At 41.7% G+C, this 18,033-nt stretch overlaps 2 protein-coding genes across 3 annotated transcripts in view; both read left to right on the top strand.

The window, feature by feature from the left end:
- Positions 1 to 11,589, top strand: part of LOC121719417 (adhesion G protein-coupled receptor E3-like) — a 69,889-nt gene extending 58,300 nt beyond the window's left edge. Inside the window, exons 16-18 of the mRNA XM_042105026.1 lie at positions 1 to 21; positions 493 to 697; positions 11,568 to 11,589. The exon at positions 1 to 21 is cut by the window's left edge and continues 142 nt beyond it. Coding sequence (XP_041960960.1) covers positions 1 to 21; positions 493 to 696 — 225 coding nt within the window. The 3' untranslated portion in view covers position 697; positions 11,568 to 11,589. The remainder of the gene's footprint in view (positions 22 to 492; positions 698 to 11,567) is intronic.
- Positions 3,825 to 18,033, top strand: part of LOC121719419 (adhesion G protein-coupled receptor E3-like) — a 28,343-nt gene continuing 14,134 nt past the window's right edge. For both annotated transcript variants that reach the window (XM_042105030.1, XM_042105031.1), the window contains exons 1-14: positions 3,825 to 3,899; positions 4,461 to 4,514; positions 5,034 to 5,405; positions 5,858 to 5,986; positions 6,434 to 6,559; positions 6,795 to 6,947; positions 7,468 to 7,496; positions 11,477 to 11,548; positions 12,874 to 13,030; positions 14,719 to 14,832; positions 15,243 to 15,424; positions 16,331 to 16,492; positions 16,931 to 17,137; positions 17,536 to 17,768. In XM_042105030.1, the coding sequence (XP_041960964.1) occupies positions 3,851 to 3,899; positions 4,461 to 4,514; positions 5,034 to 5,405; positions 5,858 to 5,986; positions 6,434 to 6,559; positions 6,795 to 6,947; positions 7,468 to 7,496; positions 11,477 to 11,548; positions 12,874 to 13,030; positions 14,719 to 14,832; positions 15,243 to 15,424; positions 16,331 to 16,492; positions 16,931 to 17,137; positions 17,536 to 17,768 (2,039 nt within the window). In that variant the 5' untranslated portion in view covers positions 3,825 to 3,850. The remainder of the gene's footprint in view (positions 3,900 to 4,460; positions 4,515 to 5,033; positions 5,406 to 5,857; positions 5,987 to 6,433; positions 6,560 to 6,794; positions 6,948 to 7,467; positions 7,497 to 11,476; positions 11,549 to 12,873; positions 13,031 to 14,718; positions 14,833 to 15,242; positions 15,425 to 16,330; positions 16,493 to 16,930; positions 17,138 to 17,535; positions 17,769 to 18,033) is intronic.

Raw genomic sequence — 18,033 nt, forward strand, 5'->3', positions numbered from 1 at the left:
CACTGCCTCCTCAATACAGAGGTACAGTATGGGGACATAAAGAAATATGCAGAAAACTTGACATGGCAACTCACAGGGAATGACACATGTTTATGATTATTATGGGTTAAGAACAAGGCACTTAACTCCAAGTTGCTCTGGGGACAATAGCCCTTATAATATAAATGTTATGCAACAGGTGCAAATGTCTCAAAAGCGTAAAAGTAGTAGTGACAGGGGTTACAAGTAGAGGGGTTTAGCAGTGACAGGGGTTACAAGTAGAGGGGTTTAGTAGCAATAGGGGCTTAGTAGCAAACAATCATTTTTGCAATTAGGCCTTTATGAGTGTCCCACTATTTATTTTTTGCTATAATAGAGGATAATGATGCTTCAGACACGCATAATCAATCTCCCTGTGAGTCTGTGCTCAGTCAGTGGAAGGTGATAGACGGTGAAAAAGTTAAAATGTGTGTGTGTGTGCGTGTGTGTGCGTGTGTGTGTGTGTGTGTGCAGGTGCGTAACCAGTACAGGACATGGTGGAAGAGGTTTGGTCCAGCCGGTGAGCAGAAGGGCTCCTGCAGTGGCACCTCAGGGTCCGTCAACCTGAGCCAGCAGGCCAGTGGAGACACCGCGTTCAGCATACATGCCATCACGCTCACCACACTGTCACTCAGACCTGTGGGAGACGGCATGGTCTCATGGGGCAAGACCGACTAGCATGGTTATTCATTGCAAAACAAGTTACACAAGAATATTTTTAGAAATTGGTATATTTGCAACAAAAACCTTAATTATGCTTATTACACGGCTCTTCATAATGCTGCACTTGAATGGGCCTTCCCAACGTTCGGTGGTCTGCTATTTCTCGATAACAGATCGTTGCGAAGTATATCAGTCTGCTGTCAAGGAAAATGGGTTTTGTGCTTCTAATTCACGTCTTTCATATCACTATGCATGGACTGGAACTTCATTCAAAAGTGAAAGCAGACGGTTGATCAGCTGTGCTCTAAAGAATGTTTGATTCAAGTTCAGCGTGTGCTGTTACAAACTATTTGTTTCTCAGCAAAAGCCACCATGAAGCGGTAACAAAATAGGCTATAGCCTAGGATATGTAGGCTAAAGAGTCACATCGTGGGGAGTTTATGGTTTCGTTTTGGCAAGTAGCCGTGTAATAAGCAGGAAAATGTATAGAACGGCGGTCATTATCGGGAAATAGGTCCCTTCAGGGCGGAACAAGACCCCTCCGCTGTGCGTCGGGGTCCGGTTCGCCCTGTCGGGACCTATTTCCTGATAATGACCGCCGTTCTATACATTATCCCTTACATATCATATCCCATATACTGTATACATAAAATTCCTGCATTTTCTTGCAGTGCAGACTGTGTCCTACCGATCATTAGGATTCAAAATGCTTCAGATGGGATATTTACTCATATAGACAGATGATAGAACTTTTTTCCAATATCATCCCTTCTTGAGTGTTTTCTTCAGAGTTGTCCATACGCTGATGCTTGTTTTTATCATTCTACATACATATCAGGGCTTAAAATTCATTTTTCAAAATAGGGGGGAGTCCCCCCCCTTAGGTTATTCATATAGGGGGGATTTACACAATTGGGAGGGGGGGGGGGGGGGTTCAATTCTGATACCAAGTCAAGAATGGCGATTTCGATACTTTGTCGATACTTTCTTAAAGATTTATTTGATTTGGGGGCCCCCACCACCTTGACGTCATCAGTAATATTGAATATACTGTAGTGGGATCATTCACAACAGTGGCCATCCTAGATTCTGCTTGACTCTCTCCACACACACAAACACACACTGAAAATGATGGCTTATGTAATATGTTTCTATTTCATATCTTTTTAAATTCATATTGTGTGTATTTAGTTAATAATGTATAGTATTTTACTAGTAATTACTAGTAGCTAAACATATTTAGTAATTTGAATGCTTCATATTGATTTTTAAACTATTACACTTAGGCATATCTTTAATGTGGTGTGTAGGTATAATTGAGTGCACATTGGTGATGTGTAGGTGTAATTGAGTGCCTGTCACTTTAAGAAATATACGTGAGAGTAATTAGCCTCCATCCTTAGGCTAGTGAATAATAGTTGCGCATTGAGCGTAAGGATATGTAGATGAAATTCATTATGTCTTCTATGTCATTAGATAAAATAAATGTTCAAAAAACTAACAAGTCGAAGACAATCTTTCTGGGATCAAGTGTTTTTCAATGTTCACTAATGATTTTAGTGAGCATTACTGGCAGACGTGACCTGAGCTAGCAGGATAGTTACCAAGGAGCTCTCTCCAGATGTAAAAGTTTGCCATGGTTGCGTAGCCTATTTGCATAAGCGCAAAGTGGTTCTCTGTGTGTGTGTGTCTGCGTCTGCATGAGGCTATGTTCAATTCAAATCGGTAGTTGATCCGTCCAGTCAATAGCACCGCATTCACGCCACTTCATGATTAGACAGGCTCTAAAAGTTTATGCGGGAATTTCTCGCATTATGATGACTAGAGTTGCGGGACTTGAACAAATGATGTGCAATACCCGCAATCCCGCAGTGAAATTTAGGCCCTGCATTGACTGTATAAAACCCAAAGAATGACATTTTTAGATACTTTTAATTTTTGAACCTTTTGAAACAATGCGCACACCCTGATTCTGAAATTACCCACACAATGTTGTCTAACGGCGTAGGGGTTGGGGCAAAGCAGAGTCAAACATGAGTGTGTGACCAAAGAGTGTGATGCTATGGCTTCTAGGAGTCTGGGTGAGGAGGTGAGACGTGATCAGGATGTTATGAAGCAAAGATGACAATCATGATAGCACACACAGCCTCTCTCTCTCTCTCTATCTCTCGTAAAGAGAAAAAGACACTGTGTGTGCCATCTGTCATCATATGTTTTCTTTTCACTCTCTCTCTCTCTCTCTCTCTCTCTCTATCTATCTATCTATCTCTATCTATCTATCTATTCTATCTACCTGTCTGTTTGTCTGTCTATATATTATTGCTATAATAAACGTTCTGGCTCGTTCACTCTTATTCAGTTATGTTGCTTGTTATTAGTTTGTGCGAAATAAATAACTCTCATGGTGCATAACTTGAGTTGGGGTGTTGTTTATTTATCATGAAATTGGTGACATGTTTTTTGTAACGTGTAATTTTGTCTTTTGCCTTATCTGGTTTCAACATAATATCTAGATGACAAGACAGCATCAGTTCCTCTTTCTCTCTTGTTCTTGAAGCTTGTGTTCTTATACAGATACAGTGTAGTGTCTACTGTGGTGCAATTGCTTAGAGTTTTTTATCCAGATAAAAATGGATATTAAAGTGAGGTTTCAATTAAAAAAAATAATATATATATATATTTTGCAGCTGATTAATCTTTAAAAGATCTGGTCAAAAAGGGGATCTTTTGAAAGTAAAGGTTGTCAGCCCTGGTCTAGGTCAACTGTTTGTTGGATTAAAATCAGGGACCTACAGGCCTACACTTTGATGTGAAAAATATTCAGAGAAGGCTTGCATTTCTCACCACACTTGAGCACACCATGCTTTCATATTTAAGGCCTAAATTTTACGAAGAATATTTATTTATGACAATAAAATACTCTTTCTTTGATCAACTCTGTTGTCCAGCTTCATTTTATGTTACGGCTTCTTAGCCGACCGTAACACTAATAAGGAGCCTGTCACTGCCGACCATAACGGCAACAGTGATGGTGCATTTCTTCATTGGCTGATGACTGACTGATGCGTATATCCTCGAAAGGTCAAAAGAGTGTTATCCTTTGTCTCTACTTCTCTGTGTCATGCACTTATAATCGGCAGTTGCTGTGCGATAGAAGGCAGTTTTAAGAATGCCGGTTTGTCTCAAAGCTGGGGGAATGACCACCAGTCACCTCTTCTGTAAGTAACTTTTCACAAATGAGTGAAGCCATTTCATCATGGGAGTAATTGAGACTGTAAATCAATGAACGAATGAACAAAAATAATTGAATGAGTGAATGTCTATTGGTTGCAGGAATCGGTTGTGTTTATACAATATGATCTCATAAAATGTAATACCTGCTAGTACTTAATTCCAAGTACTGTAGGATTTTTCCTATCTTTGAAAATTAAGTTAAAACAGGACAAGCAGTTAGGATATTTTTCTGTAATGAGGCCCCAGGATGCCATTGTACAAAAGAAAAAAGTCCATAATGTTTTCAAGAGAGTGATTTAATGTGAGGAATAAAAAAACATGCATCTTTTAGATCTGTAAACATGTTAAAGGACCAAAAAATAACACCCGTTGGGAGAGAAATACCCAGTGACCGACATAAGCAAAAAAAATGTAACCCCTGTGGCATGCATACAAGACATGTATCGTAACTGTACTTCCTGTCTTATAGCCCATGGGCCCCTAAGTGGGCACGCCTGTGACATACAGACAAGACGTGTATCGTAACTGTACTTCCTGTCTTATAGGGGGTGTCATGCTTCTTCTAAAAGTCGGAGAAGTCACCCTTTCTACTGAACTTGGTAAGGAAATAAGAAAACCGTCACAGATCATTTGCCCATGAGGTTTCAATTAATATAAAGAGATATAACAATGGATAGATAGAGAGAGAGAACAAGATAAACATATGGTTTGATAAATGCATCAAATTAAGTGTGAATATGTATGGACCCTTTCAAGAGAGTTCCATTATCAGCATCATAGTTGGCCCAACAAGGCTTCCTTTTTAACATTCCATATGTTATCTTAATGCAGAGGAAGTAGATTGGGGCCCAAATAGAACGTTCAAGCATTGTTTTTGTTTTTATTGTTGAAAGGGTCTATACTGTTAACTTTTCAACCTTGTTTTTTACTCTGCCATACCTCTCTACCTTGTCCTTATGCTATGCTACTGTTTGTTGTTGTTGTGTTAATGAGACTAAAATGTGACACCATTTAGGGATTGATCAATACATAATGGTGACAGATAGTCGGACAGATAGATTCATTTCCATCTATGTTGACAGCCTCTTCTAGAAACTCAATACACGGGTTGCTTTCAGACATTTGCAGGTCCTACCGCAACCTCTCGGACCCATGGCGCAACTACGCCTTTTCCTCAGACAGCTTCCCGGGCTATCCCAAGTCCGACTCAAGCCTGGCCGCGGGCTGGTACCGCTTCACCGGCGTCGGCGGCAACGTCCTGACCCAAACCTGCTCCTACAAGAGCACCCTCAGTTTGGGGGGATCACGCAAGTCCCTTTGCCTGTGCGAGGGTCATAGCTACCCTAGAGTGGGCGAAGGTGTGAAAGCCATGAGTCTCTGCAACCGTGCGTGCAGCACACCACATTGCAGCCTCTCCATAAACGTGACTGCGTGCACTGGCGGGTTCTATCTCTATCAGCTTTTCCCCACAGATGGTGTGTTTGTCACAGGTAAGAGTTCACTACCTCCATTAGAGTGGTGTGCTGTGTGTTGTTGGGTAGTGTTTCTTTAAAAGAGTAGCTTTGGAAACAAAGGAAGAAAAGCTTACACGAGTTTTGTTTACAAGAATGTTAAGCTTACAAGAATCCAAACACAAGTATGTGTTCCTCTCTCCAGTTGCATTTTCCTATATTTGTACTTGTCTCACTAAAAATGCTAATAAAACGCAAACTCATTTAAAAGAGTCAAAACTGTTAAAAAACAAACAAATGTTTTTGTTGTTTTTCAGCATCCTGGTTTTGTTTCTAGTGAAAGCATTTGTTTGCATTTACATTTTCTTTTGGTCTCCAGCTTCACTCTTGACGTGTTTGTTCTTTTTTTAAAGATATTGTTTGTTTTTACCTCTTGTTTATAATATTTTGAGTTGTCTTTGCCTCATGTTGTTTATTTTTTTCTTTTTCAGATCACAGTTCTTGTGAAGCGTCCTCTTGTGGTGAGAACGCCATGTGTGACTCGGTTGGCTGTGTCTGTCGGCCTGGCTTTGGGATTCCCTCCAAGTTCCTCCCCACAGGAGACTCTTACGGTTGTCAAGGTGAGGCCATTGTCAACAGGGCCTTCCAGAACCCACAACTCACTGGTGTTAGACCAGTTGTCATTTATCTATCTAGATATTAGTTATTCTTCTAGATTCAGAGGGAAATAATGATGGTAATAGGATATATTTATAGATACATTTAGGATACATTGTACTAATTGTGTGTTAGAATAAAAAATGTTATCAACACCAGAGAAAGAGAGAGAGAGAGAGAGAGAGAGAGAGGAAGACAGATGGATTTCACAACTTTTGGTATGTTTGCATAAATGCAATTTCCTGTCATATTGGGCAACTTATACCACAGCACAATATCAGTGGGATCAGCATCTAGCACGTCTGCAATATATGGCACTCTAGTGGACAAAAGTGGACATTGCTCATGATCATTTTGTTCAAAGAAATGGCATAGCAGCAAAAAAATATGAACCTGTTTTTGTTTGTTAGTTGTGGCCTCGGCATGCCCACAGCCCTGCGAAGCAAACGCCCGATGCCAGTACATCCGAGACCAGTTCAAGTGCGCATGTGAGCCTGGCTTTAGAGAGTCTGGGTCGGGCTCTTTCACCTGCACAGGTGAGCAACAAAATAACATAATTTCTTCACTCTAACTTCATCTATTGCACCTAAACATCACCTTGCCTTTTGTAATCATGGAGTTCACATTACCAGATTCAAGTTATAGAAGTTATCAGTACAAGCTAACTCAAATTGATAATTTTTTTTTATGTTTATAGGTTATCAAATCAGTTGAAATGCTTTTAGGATTATGAACATCATGTAAAAATGCCTCTCCTGTGCTCCTCTTTAGATGCGGATGAGTGTGTGGAGAGCCCTGGAATCTGTGGTCGTGATGGATTAGCCTTGTGCATCAACACACCTGGCGGCTTTCACTGCGAGTGCCCCAGTGGGTACATCCCTACCCCTGACCTCGACTGGAGGACAAATATCACTGTGTGCAAAGGTGAGAAGACCATTAGAACACAACATAACATAGGTAAGGGATAATGTATTGTCCAACAGGTCATTATCGGAAAATAAGTCCCGACAGGGCAAACAGGACCAGTACATTATCTTATTACACGGCTACTTGCTTAAATGAGTCAATGAGCCGTGTAATAACACTACATAACACAGCACATCATAACTTAGCATATCCTAGCAAATCATTGCAAAACATAATTGAACAATCATACAAATAAGAAAATAATATAACATAACAACATATAAATAACATGTTGTAGCATAATGTAAAATAACCTAATATGACAAAACATATCATAGAGTAAAATATAAAAAAGAGATGAATATAGATAGAATATAGGCAGCAGGTTACACTAAACAGGAAGAGATGCACTCATGACCTGCATCAAACCCAGATCCAGGCCCACAGCTATATGATTTGTCTTTGGCCAGAGGTTGTTGTGGTTTTCTCAGCATGTTATGTCAATGTCAATTATTTTTCTATTTCTCTTTATTTCTAGAGTTGAACCTGTATATACCCAGAGAGAAGGTAGGCTACATGATGTTATTGATTTGCTGTTTTGTATCAGACACAATTAGCATTGCACATGCTATATTGCATGTTTACTAAGGATTTCAATTTGGTGAGGGTAGGAGAGTGTTGACCACTTGGCATTGTATCTGGGTTAGGGTTAGGGTGTTGAACTAGCATGGTTTAATGGGACCCACTGTAGGTCTGCTCTATATTAGGGTTAGGGTGTTGAACTAGCATGGTTTAATGGGACCCACTGTAGGTCTGCTCTATATTAGGGTTAGGGCAGGGGTGGGCAAACTGCGGTCCGCGGGCCGGATCCGGCCCGCCAAGCACTTTCATCCGGCCCGCCGAGCATTTCATCATAGGTGCCAACTCTCACGCATTGGCCGTGAGACACACGCATTTGATTGGTTTCACACACTCACACGCCACACCCCCGATTTCTCACGCTGAAGTGTCAACCCGGTCGGTCAGATGCCTGAAAAATGAGTTTAGCCTATCTATAGATCTACCTGTTGAGCCACGGTTATGCTTTCAGAGACGGTGAGAGGGTTCAAGAGCACCCCCTGTCTGTGGAATTTTATAAATTTTCTCTCATTTGCGATGCTACTTCAGAAGCCGTCCCAGGCGCATTCCCCCCACATTTCCCCGGCTTCAGGTAGGCTATGCTTTGAGTATTATTGAGTATTCTTCACGCTGAAGTGTCAACCTGGTAGGTCAAATACCTGGCAGATGAGGTTCAACTAAACTAAACCTATACATATGATATCACACATCAGGTGAACGTGCGGAATCTAAGCTATTATTAGCGCCAAGTTGCTGTGATATATGGTTCGCGAGAAAATTAACATTGAACCGATGTGCAATTTAGGCTAATCATATTTGCATTTTGCACACAGTGCACACCCATTACTCTCGGTTTAATATTTCACTAACCCTTCACACAACACGTGGCAAACCCAATATCACAATAAACAGCAAACCTTACCGAATACGAGGATATAAAGCATGCCTTTGTGCAATAAGTGGTTCCTGAGTAATCCGGTTTTGAAACACATTTCTACATAGCCTCATTGGGGCGAAATTATAGGCCTAATGTGTTCTAATGTAAACTATTTGTCAGTAGGCCTACATACATTTTTGTAAATTGCTCAGCCATAGATTATCCCACTATCATGGTTCTTATATTGTCAGGTTCCAGCCAATCCCATTACAGATAAATGAATATATTTATATTGCCATGCTTCCTAGTGACATTAATGCAAAAATATGAAGAAAATCAAATAACGAGACACAAATATTGATATAAAGCCTGACATAAGCCATATGCAAACATTCACATCATGCAGATATGGGTACATCCTGAAAAAGGAATAGCATGTAGGCTATAGGCTATGGCCATTACAATGACCAATATATTATCTTAAATAAACTAGCTGAATAACACAGGTGACCACTTCTGCATAATTTCATGGAGTGCTGAAATGTCAACACATTTTTTAACATTTCTGAACTGTGAAATGTAGCATATGTTTTTGTGGTTGTGAACTTATTGCAATATCACCATAACTATTCCACCTGTGTGTGCATGGTTATAATTCTGAAGTGCAAAATAGCTTAGGCTACAGCACAAATATTTCCATAAAAATAAGCAAGTTTGACCTCTGAATTTAATTTGAAAGTGCACCTGATTGATGCATTTAAAAGTTAAAATATACAAACATTTCTTAAATTCTTACAAAACACCCACCCACTTTTTAAAGTTGTTAGTTTGGACCCCCTCACTTTTGCCGTGCGAAATACCAGTGCTGTTTTCAGCATCTGTTTAGTGCTTCATTATCATTTTCATTGGATTCACGGTTTAGTTTGATATTTAATTTACTTTTGGACTGTTTGATTATATTGTTAAATGTTGGGACTGATGGGCACTGAAATCTGGGGAGGTATTTGATGATCACTATTACGTTCCATGTAGTTGAAAGAGTGTCAGGATTTCAAACAAACCATCCGCTTTCATGCGTTCATTGAACGTCTGCGGTGCTGTAATGGAAACCTTATTGCGTAGCCAAGTAGCCTATTGAGTTATTTTTAAATTATGCATGATTTACTTTTTATTAATTTCGTAGGCTGGCTTTATTTTGTTATATAGAAGTATCTAAATAACCTGTTAAAATGTACCAGAATTCAGGAAATTGCATCTAGTCCAAAAAAACATTTTCTGGGGGAGGACCCCCATACCCCCCCTCTGAAATGTCCCACCCACTTTCACAATGCCTCCGACGCCCATGGTCCTAGTAGTAGGCTAGATCCCTTTGATACCAATGTTCATTTAACTCTGAGACCCTGGCCCTGCACGGGCCTTCCGGGCCCAGACCCAGGGGCCCAAGGTGTCAGGGGGCCCTGAAGCCCAAGCCTTTGCATGGAATCATTGCCTCAATATCAACACATCAGGAAGAAGGCTATGAATCTGATTGAATTTAGTATTGGCCATCCCCAAAATGCTAGCCTGACGAGCCAGACCCACATTAAAATGTAGGGTCTGGGCAAACACCGTTCGCAGTGCTCAGTACGAGGGGCGGGATAATCGGTTGTCTTTCAAATTCCCTCTGCACGCAATAGGACAGCACTGAGTCCCATGCGTTTTCCCACCAGCGGAGCTAGTTGGCTAGTTCAAACTTTTGCCATCTCAAAACAAGCTTAACTCGTGTCACACTGTTGGCCAACAGCAATGTCCATCTTCTTTGTTTTCAAGTAGCAGGGAATTCAAGCCAAACCGTTGCAACTCTGCCATCAATCATTATGTTATGCCCCCCTAACGACTCTTTACTGTACGGTATAATGCTGAATGAGCCAAACAAACATTTCCGCAGCAAAATTTTGGTTGGCCCCACCAAATCTCACTCCAAGGTTTTTTGAAAAGTTGGCAGCCCTGTTTCATTTAGTTATCAGGCTCGCTATTTTTTTCCTGCGACGACGTTGGTTAGCTTTACTGCAAACTGCTTTTCACTCTCCTTAGAGAACATTATGTCAATGTCAAAACATCATGTTAAATAGAGATAACATCATGTTAAACTAAGTTAACTCTTAGTTATCTCCTTTGCAGCAGATCTAACGTGAACATTATGCGATCCATTTAATTGGGAACGCGTCTGCACTCACGAGAGGGAGAGAGAGCCGCAGGTTCCAGCTGGCTTGTCATTGTTGATAATTGATATCTCCTTCTTATAAGAAAGTTTTAAAAGGAAATCATGAAGGCAACAGTAGTTCCCACTACTGACCATTTAAAAACTGTGAGAGGGCCCAGCTGTAGGTAGGCCTACAGCAGTGTTTCTCAAACTTTTTCAGACCAAGGACCACTTAACCAATAAAAAAACCCTCACGGACCACCTAGCTAAAAAAAGAGTAGTACCTACTTCAAAAGTATATCACACAATAGCCCTACTCACTGAACCACCTTGCTTTTTGTCTTTGCACCTTGCTTATTGTGTCAGAGGATTAATATGATTTAAACTGGCATAGCTTACATAGGCAATATTGCAGAACTGTTTGGATTTACATACAAGTTGGTTCAATATTGCATCTATACTATATTTTACCACGTCTGCTCGTGGACCACTTGGGATAGCTTGCGGACCACCAGTGGTCCCCGGACCACACTTTGAGAAACACTGCCCTACAGCACTAGCCATAGCGGAGCAGGCAGAAGATCATTGAGAAATGAACGTGAATTAAAGCGACTGTCTTAAAGCGACAGTGCACAATTTATACATTTGTTAAACAGCATAAAATTAGCAGCATTTTTAAGCAATTCATATTTTAAAACAAATACGTTTCATACTAAATTATAGGCTATAAAAAAATTATTTTTTTATGTGTGTGTTGTGGGGGGGGGGGGGGGGGGGTGTTGTTGTGCGAGCCTGTAGGTCTGCTCTGTATTAGGGTTAGGGTGTTGAACTGACATGGGAAGAGCCTGTAGGTCTGCTCTATATTTGAAGGGGAAGGCAAAGGGAGTGGATCACCTGCTTGGGATGATAGAGAATATGACATCAGATGGACTGCCAGTTAAGGTAAGATGCAAATGCACACATTCACACAGACACACACACACACACACACACACACACACACACACACACACAGATAAAGCTACCGTCTGTAGCATCTAGTGGTGAAGCTGATTATTGTCAATGCATTTTAAAAGGAGAATTCCGGCGATTTTTCACATTGATCTCTCTTTCTTGAGGTCACAAGTACTATCAGTATAAAAAAACAATTGGTTCTACCAAGCTCAAGTTGCTGCAGCCAACAGCTAGAGCTACACAGCTACAGTTCTACACATTCTTCATGAGCCCTCATTTGTATACCCCTAGAGTAGCATTGTAGCTGCAGTTGTACACGTTCTTCATGAGGCCCCATCTTCATACCCCTCAGTGTAGAATTCTAGCTGTCTGGCTGCTCTAGCTGTTGTATGCAGTCAGAATTAAGCAATAAACCCCGAGAGGCCGTAGGTTACACTGATTCTACAACAGCTAAGGGGCGTTGTTATACACGACGCGCTAGCGGAGTGTAACCTATGGACTTGAGTGGCTTATTGCTTTTCTAAAACTGTTACTTTAAATACCTGGCAAAGTTTCATAAAGTAAAGGCACATCAACTAGAAATATAACTATTATTCCTAGATAATCATTCTTCCACCAAGAAATACATTTCCTCTATTTGAATGGTTGCCAAACAAAGTCGAGGCGCAGCTACTTTAACTTTTGTATCAAGTTATGGTAGCGCAGTAACATAGAATGAAATGCGGTCAAGGTGCATGTTTATGCTGCATTTTACAACGGCATCGAATGTGATTCAGCCAAGGTCCGGAACTATCAGTTTTAGAATTCGCTTTAAGGTTATGTTGTCCTGAAAGATAGTCATTTTGTGACAATATTAATTTAGATTCATATTTGTAGTGTATCTATACCTTGTCAAGCTTTCATGTGGGCAGCCGTGGCCCACTGGTTAGCACTCTGGACTTGTAACCGGAGGGTTGCCGGTTCGAGCCCCCACCAGTGGGCCGCGGCTGAAGTGGCCTTGAGCAAGGCACCTAACCCCTCACTGCTCCCCGAGCGCCGCCGTTGAAGCAGGCAGCTCACTGCGCCGGGATTAGTGTGTGCTTCACCTCACTGTGTGTTCACTGTGTGCTGTTTGTGTTTCACTAATTCACCGAGACAGAAAAACTCTAAGCGTCTTTGTCAAAATTTTGAACAGGATGCAGGGGACCTTCCAATGAAGCCAAAAAAAGTGCATCAAAATGTGTATATTCAAAACCCAGAGAGGAGAGAGAGAGAGCGAGAGAGAGAGAGAGAATTGGTTTTTCTCTGGCCACCTTTCCCCATATTCCCAACAGACAGTGACCTTACTGCTGGACCGGTTGGCGGACGATGATCACAGCCGCCCAGTGCTCCACCGGAACAGCGTGCTGGACTCCATGAAGAAGCTGGTGTCCCAGCTGGTGACCGGCCCTCTCGCCTGGAGAAATGCCAACTTCACCAGCAACCCCACAGGTGGGCACCCCACTCAGTATGTTAGCACAGGTGTGCACCCCACTCAGTACAGTATGTCGGCACAGGTGTGCACCCCACTCAGTATGTCGGCACAGGTGGGCACCCCACTCAGTATGTTAGCACAGGTGTGCACCCCACTCAGTATGTTGGCACAGGTGGGCACCCCACTCAGTATGTTAGCACAGGTGTGCACCCCACTCAGTACAGATGTCGGCACAGGTGGGCACCCCACTCAGTATGTTAGCACAGGTGTGCACCCCACTCAGTACAGTATGTCGGCACAGGTGTGCACCCCACTCAGTACAGTATGTTGGCACAGGTGGGCACCCCACTCAGTATGTTGGCACAGGTGTGCACCCCACTCAGTACAGTATGTCGGCACAGGTGTGCACCCCACTCAGTACAGTATGTTGGCACAGGTGTGCACCCCACTCAGTATGTTGGCACAGGTGGGCACCCCACTCAGTACAGTATGTTGGCACAGGTGTGCACCCCACTCAGTATGTCGGCACAGGTGGGCACCCCACTCAGTATGTTAGCACAGGTGTGCACCCCACTCTGTATGTTGGAACAGGTGGGCACCCCACTCAGTATGTTAGCACAGGTGTGCACCCCACTCAGTACAGATGTCGGCACAGGTGGGCACCCCACTCAGTATGTTAGCACAGGTGTGCACCCCACTCAGTACAGTATGTCGGCACAGGTGTGCACCCCACTCAGTACAGTATGTCGGCACAGGTGGGCACCCCACTCAGTATGTTAGCACAGGTGTGCACCCCACTCAGTATGTTAGCACAGGTGTGCACCCCACTCAGTACAGTATGTCGGCACAGGTGGGCACCCCACTCAGTATGTTGGCACAGGTGTGCACCCTAATCTATGGAGCCCATAAGGGGACATAAGCACAAAAAAAATCTAAAGTTTAGTTTCATGTGGGCATGCCACAGTCAGCAACAAGCTCCTGTTCATTAGATGGGCAAGGATGGCAACAAAGGAAGGAGGGAAGCAATATAATGGTGACGACTTTCAAGCAAAGCAGCAATGTTCTAATAATGAAGACTTAGATTAAATATAGTACAACTAACTCCTGTACTGTTGTCATTTCTCTAGCTGTCACTCCAGTATGCCCTATAGGCTACATCAATATACAGCAGGCTTTCATGTGCGCACACTAAAGTTTTGCGTGCTCAAACAAAAAAAGTTTCGGGTGAGCACCTGAAACTTTCATGTGTGCATACAAAACTTTCATGTGCGCACATGAACTTTATATATTGTTTTGCTCATGTCCCCTTAGGTCGGGGCTCCGCACCAATCAGTATGATAATAAAAGGAAACATAAACAAGGTTTTGTCCCTGAAAACAATTATTTCTAAAAACAAAGTGATTAGGGAAACTCTGGTTTCACATTTGCATGTAAACAGGGGAAAACAAACTGTTTGCATTGTGACATGTTGTTCCCTCCTTTGTTTGAAATCTCTGATTGGCTACCCATTTGCTTGAGGGGTTCAAGACACTGTTCCCCAGGAGGAGGATTTGGCCTTGGTATGGAAAAAAAAAAGTCCATTGAAATAAATGACAGTCAAAATGACCCTTCTTATTCTAATATTTCCATGATGTGTAGGCTGCACGCCCACACAGGTCCCATTCAGTCCTGACTTATCCTCCCTCTTCCCTCGTTGTAATTTCAGAGGTGCAGATCCTCTCTGTCGAACCAAATGATGATCTGAAAGGACCGTCTGTACTGAGGACGTCAGGCGTTTCAATGGACATCAACCTCCTGGGAGTTGCCAAGAACAATGATGGTACTAATGATCTCCCAAATCAATGGAATTAACTCAAATGTCTTGTCGCCACATTGGAGCTGTATTACATTAAATACACCAAATATTCATACTTTAATTTGTGTCACAAATATGCAATAGATAATGTACTCATATAGCTAAGAAAGTGGAACTACGATGTGAAGCATTGTGGCTTGCTTTAGACCTACTCAAACTTAATCGGGCAAAACTTGACAGTCAAACATCAGATGGATGTGTTTTAAATGTACAAACCCTTTTTGTCGTCTAGTGGGCAATTCCACTATTGTGTTGGCGTTATGAATGTGACAGTTTTACGTGGAATTGCCCTAGTACCCCATATCATAATATTGTGTCATTTGTTTAAAAGAGATATTATATATCTCTAACGTTTATACTGTGTAATGTTGTAGGCATGGCGACAGTGGTGTTTATGGCGTATAGTCACATGGTGAACGTCCTGGATGCCAGCTTCTTCCGCACGAGGAGGAACACCACTAAGACCATGATGTCCAGAGTGGTATCCGCCACACTGCTTGGTACAGTGAACACCACACTGCCCAGTCCTGTTCAGTTCACGTTTGAACACATCACCGTGAGTGCAGCACTTATTTTCCTCAAAAAGCCTTTTATTTATTTATTTATTTATTTATTCATTTTATTATTTATATAAAACCTATACATACATCTACCAACTCCATTTTATTGATTATTTAAGAGTAAAGCAGAAATAGACTTAGAGATAGACAATAGGCTCTGAGACATCAATGCCAATGTCAAACCTCAGTGCCTTAGTAATATTGTCCTGTTTTAAAGGAGATATGTATGGTTTTTGTAATTGATGTTGTTGTTATTTAAAGCACCCAAAATGGCCTAGAAGTGAATGTGAAGCATTAACAGTTTTCACATGATGTAAAACGTACACGCTCTGTGTTGGTTGGAAACCGTTCTCCTTATTGTGAGTCAGTGTATGAAAAAAAGATTGAAGATGTTATGTTAAGGTTAAAGAGCTGCATTGTGTTGCGTTACTGTACACACATGGTGCTTAGATATGAGCCATAGTGGTACAGTGGATGATATAGTCATATTTTTGATCATGTGAAATTTGTTTGTCATTCTGATCAAATTATTAACATTTTGTGTTGTCTGTTTACATGGGGTTCCATTCCGATCAGATACTCTCAATCACTTTAGAATATTTGATTAGAAAAGCCGTTGGTGGTTTGCTTTTGCTTGATAAGCTACAGCGGGCAATCGAATTGACCAAATATGTCGGAAAACATCGGAATAAGAACGGAAAACATCACCTCTATCATTCCGATTAAATTTATAATCGGATTGGCATTTTTATTCCGATCAAGGTGTTCATAATATGAAGTGTCATTTCTATTCTGATTGAGCCATTATTCCGATTCTAATTGGAATAAAAGTGTCCATGTAAACTGACCGATTGAAAAAGTGAAGTTAGAGGACGTCTCTGTTTTGGCCTGGTTGACGACAGGCCTCAGAACACAGAGGGAAGCCCTCCTGCGTGTACTGGAACGTCAGTGCCTGGATCGAGGACGGCTGCCACGTCAGTGAGACCAACCCCACACACACAGTCTGCTCCTGTGACCACCTCTCCACCTTCGCCCTGATCATGCAGACAGTCGATACATTCCTGGTGAGTTTTTTATATTGTTTTTCACTATGTTATCCAACATGTTTGCTTCATGAGTAGTCATTACATAGTCTCTAGAGACAAGGGTTATTTTAAGTTACTGTATGCAAAGGATGTATATTTAAACACCTGGAAAAGCTGACCGTTAATAACCTTCACTGTATTAACTCCATTGACCAGCATGCTTTGTGTTCATGTTGTGAAATGATATTCTGATGGACACCAATCAAATGTCTTTGTTTGTTTTGCTTTTATTTGAATTGTATAAGCATCCAATGATTTTTGATTATTTGATTATGATTACACGAAATTGCGTGGAATCTGAAGGTTCCATCTCCTCAGTGAGGAGAAAGCTTGTCAGTCCCAGTTTGCCCTTAGATGCTATAATTGTCCCTTTGGGGGATCTGTAGGTTTTCTATGCTATCTGACTTTTTTCCCCAGAGTGATCCAATCTTGGACATTCTGAACACCATCTTGGTGCTGATCGGCCTGGTGTTCCTCACCCTGGCCGTGATGACCTTTGCCCTCTGTCGCTGGAACCCCAGGGTGTCCAACGTGTCTCGTCTCAACCTCTGTGTGTGTCTGCTGCTGGCTCATCCCCTCTTCCTGCTCACCCAGAGCTTCCTCCACCTCATCTGGCCCCATGAGGTGCATTTCTTACTGACACCTTCACTTCCGATTGTTGAACATTTGAGGTTTAACATAATGCATTTTCACTTCAGATGATTGGGTCATTGCAGGTTCAATTGGATTGTTGTAGGGTTGACTAGTGTTAATTAAGTGTTAATTAAGTGTTAATTAGTTACATTTCAGTTTTATCTGGGGCATCACTTTGTTCACTACTGCACAGTCATATAATCATTTAGTGTAAGAACTGCAACGGTACATAGCCTACTATTTAATCTTAGTGACATTTAGCTTTGATACTTAACAAAAGGCTTGTAGCTTCATGACAGTTTCATTCTTTAATTTGAAGACGTTAAAATCTTAGTGGAAAACCTACTGTCACTCTCTCTCTCTCTCTCTCTCTATCTCTCTATCTCTAGGTGTTGTGTAAGCTGTTGGCTGGAGTCCTGCATTTCCTCTTTCTGTGCTGTTTTGTGTGGATGTCCATAGAGGCTGTGCTGCTCTTCCTGTCTGTACGGAAGCTCAAGCAGGTCAAACCTAGTGAGGGCGTGGGGCCACACTGCGCAGCTCTCTACCTGATTGGCTATGGGGTTCCCCTCTTCATTGTGGCTGTGTCTGCAGGTGTAATGCCAGAGGGATATGGAAGCCTGCAGTAAGTGGCCTAGTATGCGGCATTACAAATTAATAGAGAGTGGGATTTTGAAACAAAAGCATTATATCATAGCTATATACTGTAATGCCATTATTCTGAAGGTAGTGGCTACACGACACCATATACCATAAGGTGACATTAAGATTCTTTTAAAAAGCAATATGGAAGCTTGTGTTGTCCCTGCCAGTTGAAAAAAAACAGATACTCAGAAACTCAAACCGCAATACTAGTTATGACTTTAAAATGTCTTTGAACTACACACAAC

Source organism: Alosa sapidissima, chromosome 9 (genome assembly GCF_018492685.1).
Source record: "Alosa sapidissima isolate fAloSap1 chromosome 9, fAloSap1.pri, whole genome shotgun sequence".
Lineage (NCBI taxonomy): Eukaryota > Metazoa > Chordata > Actinopteri > Clupeiformes > Clupeidae > Alosa > Alosa sapidissima.